The sequence below is a fragment of the Chaetura pelagica genome, unplaced genomic scaffold (assembly GCF_000747805.2).
Source record: "Chaetura pelagica isolate M959 unplaced genomic scaffold, ChaPel_1.0 scaffold383, whole genome shotgun sequence".
Classification (NCBI taxonomy): Eukaryota; Metazoa; Chordata; class Aves; order Apodiformes; family Apodidae; genus Chaetura; species Chaetura pelagica.
In genome coordinates, this window is record NW_009952804.1 from 393,650 (window position 1) to 396,873 (window position 3,224).

The following is a 3,224-nucleotide window of genomic DNA, read 5'->3' on the forward strand; positions in this document are numbered from 1 at the left end:
CGGGCGCGGGTCGGGGCTGAGGGGACGAGGCCTGAGGTGAGTGAGGGGCCTGGGAGAGGGGCTGGGAGGGTGTCTGGGGGTCAGTGAGGGACGTTTGGGGTGGTGCAGGGGGGTCAGGGGTGCCCCGGGACGGGCTTGGAGCAGCCTGGGCTGGTGGGAGGTGTCCTTGCCCATGCAGGGGGTTGGATCTGGGTGGTCTTAAAGGTCCTTTCCAACCCCAACCAGTCTGGGATTTGACAGTTCTGATTCTTCCAGCCCTGATTTTCTCCCCACTGAGAGGGTGTTGGGCTCTGCTCCTTGCACCAGGAAAGCTGGGGAGGGACTTGGGACAAGGGCAGGGAGGGATGGGATGAGGGGGATGGATGAAAACTGGGAGAGGGAGCTGGAGGTTGGAGGTGAGGAGGGAATTCTTTGGTGTGAGGGGGGTGAGAGCCTGGCCCAGGTTGCCCAGGGAAGCTGTGGCTGCCCCATCCCTGGGGGGGTTGAAGGGCAGGTTGGATGGGGCTTGGAGCAGCCTGGGCTGGTGGGAGGTGTCCCTGCCCATGCAGGGGGTTGGATCTGGATGAGCTTTCAGGTCCCTTCCAACCCAAACCATTCTATGAAAATGCAAGAAACTAAATGCAAACAATGTTAGCATCTTAATTTTTCCATTTAGTGTCAAACTGCTAATACTTGTAACACTTAAGCCAAATGATCACAGTGTGTTTGTGTTTAACATACTTTATGCTACCATAAAGTTGATAAAAGTTGAAATAGTAGCCTTGTGTTTCCTTACTCGTGCAACTTTTATGTTGCTGTGCATTTTTCTTCATAGTGCTAGACATTTTATGTCACTTTCTGGAGAGATGACTTTCCCTTTCCACCTTGTTCCAGGAAATCCCCAGATTTGATAGAAGTTTGAGAATGGCAGAAAATTCTTCCTCTTGCCAAATACCTATTCAAATATCTTTTCCTTTTTGATAGGTGTCTGTGATTACAGGAGAGCAAAGGCCAACTGAATGTTTCTTAAAATCAATCTCTAACAATGCACAAGAGTATAAATTCTCCCCTGGAAGTTAAAGAAAATGAGAACAGATACCCTGAAGAGAGGGAAGAAGCCTCTTTGCCTGATCTGCCAAAAGACCAGAAAATTTGCAAAGTAATTAAATCAAAAGTCATCAAGGCATCCGAGAAGGAGAATTTGAGTGATGAAAACCAGGAGCAGTTGCAAAAATGCAACCTGAAGCACACCAGAGTCCTGGGGAAGGAATCACAGCCCAGCAAGGAGGATGTTGATAACTGTCAGGTTTCTGAGTGCTCTTTTGAGATGCTGAAAGGTGATGTGGCTGGTGAACATCCTTTGCCTTTGAACAGCAAGGAAAATGTTCCAAGAAGTAGACCTGTTTCTTGGGGGGATGAATGCTACTTGACACCTACAAGGGACAAAGCAGAAGAAAAATCTGATTGTGGAATATCAGAGGAGCAGAGGAAAACACCTGTTGATTTTGCAGCTGCAACAATTGCTGAATTGGGGATTACTCAGAAAAGTTTTACTAAACGATCTGGTAAGGCTGGAGTGACTCAGGAGTGTTGTCCTTCTCAGAGAGGCATCTGGAGATCATCTGGTCCATCCTCTTCTCAAAAGCTTCAATTTTGGTCAGGTTGTCTGGCTGAGTTGGAATATGCCCAAGGATAGAACTGGGATAGGATGATGCTTTAATTCCCTGTTTGTCTTCTTTTCTGTCCAGTTGGTAACATGGTATCTGTGAATTTCACAAGGGAGTTAGAAATTCTGCAAGTATTGGTAGATGATTCCTTAATTAACAATTGACTAAGTAAAAGAAAGACAGCTCCTCATTTGGCATATAGTTTAGTTAAATAATAACTTGCTTTTAGGAAGTTTTGCTCAGAAGGGTTTCTTGAGCTAAGCAGCTTACTTTGGATGTTTTCATAAATAGCATAAACCACCTTAAAAGAAAAAAAATATAATTTTAAAGCTTTAATTATTCTTACAAAAACTATGTTTTTCTTTTTGTTTGTTTGTTTTTTTCTTCTCCTCTTGTCCTCATTTCAGGGAAGTCTCCAACTTCACTGAAGTACAGACGAAGATCAGCAATTGGAGTTCGGGGCTCCCCAGAAAACAACACCCTTATCAGGTACCTGGCCCAGCAGAGAAGCAACAGGCAAAGAGAAGCTGTTAGGCTGGTGAGAGTCCTTCCCAAATATCTCATGTCAGTTTAGTCCTCCCCAGGAATCAACATGTGCTGGCTGAAATATAAAGCAAGTGTCAGGAAGAAGCCAGTAGAAGGAACAACCACGGCCTGAATTTTGTTGACTTCCCTGGGATCTTAGAGGTTTTGTTTGTGTAGGTTCTGGAGTCTTTTCTCCACGTTGGGCTTGCTCATATATTTTACCTTTTGTTGTCCATAAACTCTACTTTCCTGCATTTGCCATGCTTGATTTTTGAGAGTTCAAAGTGAAGTAGATGCTGGCATAAGTGACTTGGTTTATAATCAGACTCATTCTTAACTGAAACTAGCAAAGACAGTCAGAAAACAAATCCTGGATGTGCTCTAGAGGGACAGATTATGAAAGGCAGTAAAATGTAACATTTCTTGATACAGTTCCTTTTTTTTGCATGTTTTTATGATACAACTGAATTTGCAGCCCAGTTAAAGACAAGATTTGCTTCTTTCTGAGTTTCTTTAATGCTAAAGTACATACACAAGGTAACAAAGCACATGCAATCTCAGGGGAAAAATGTCTCATGAGGTTAATTTTGTTTTAGCAGGTTAGTCCTTTCAGACATGAAAATGTCAGGTCACTGAAGGAGAAGCTGGATGCCTTTCAGACATCTTTTGCATCAGTACAAGAAGCTGAAGGGGACACTGGCTTCTCTGAGCTGTCACAGGTGGATGATGCTGCCCAGGAAGCAGCTTCTTGTAAGTTGAGTCTATTTCTCATCAATGATTTACCTTAAAAGTCAGGTCTTCCTTTAGGCCAGAAAGTAGAAAACTACACACTCTTAAAAAGGAGGATTTCTTCTTTTTCTGTTCAGCATTGCCACAGGGGTTTTTAGGTTTGGTTTGAGGTTTTTTTGTTTGTTTAAACTTACCTTCCTACTGACTTCATCCTGAACAGTGGATTCTCAGAAAAGCCCCCAAGAAAAATGAAGACTAGTATTTATTGTGACTGTTTTTTAGTTTTACTTTCTAGATTTAGGCATTAGAGTTTTCACACTCTTT

At 43.3% G+C, this 3,224-nt stretch overlaps 2 protein-coding genes across 2 annotated transcripts in view; one reads left to right on the forward strand and one right to left on the reverse strand.

Moving 5' to 3' along the window:
- Positions 1 to 802, reverse strand: part of KCTD9 (potassium channel tetramerization domain containing 9) — a 7,404-nt gene extending 6,602 nt beyond the window's left edge. Inside the window, exon 1 of the mRNA XM_009995017.1 lies at positions 776 to 802. Coding sequence (XP_009993319.1) covers positions 776 to 802 — 27 coding nt within the window. The remainder of the gene's footprint in view (positions 1 to 775) is intronic.
- A 222-nt stretch (positions 803 to 1,024) lies between these two features.
- CDCA2 (cell division cycle associated 2) overlaps positions 1,025 to 3,224 on the forward strand; it is a 9,905-nt gene continuing 7,705 nt past the window's right edge. The window contains 3 exon segments of the mRNA XM_009995018.1: positions 1,025 to 1,544; positions 2,054 to 2,184; positions 2,768 to 2,921. Of these exon segments, the coding sequence (XP_009993320.1) occupies positions 1,025 to 1,544; positions 2,054 to 2,184; positions 2,768 to 2,921 (805 nt within the window).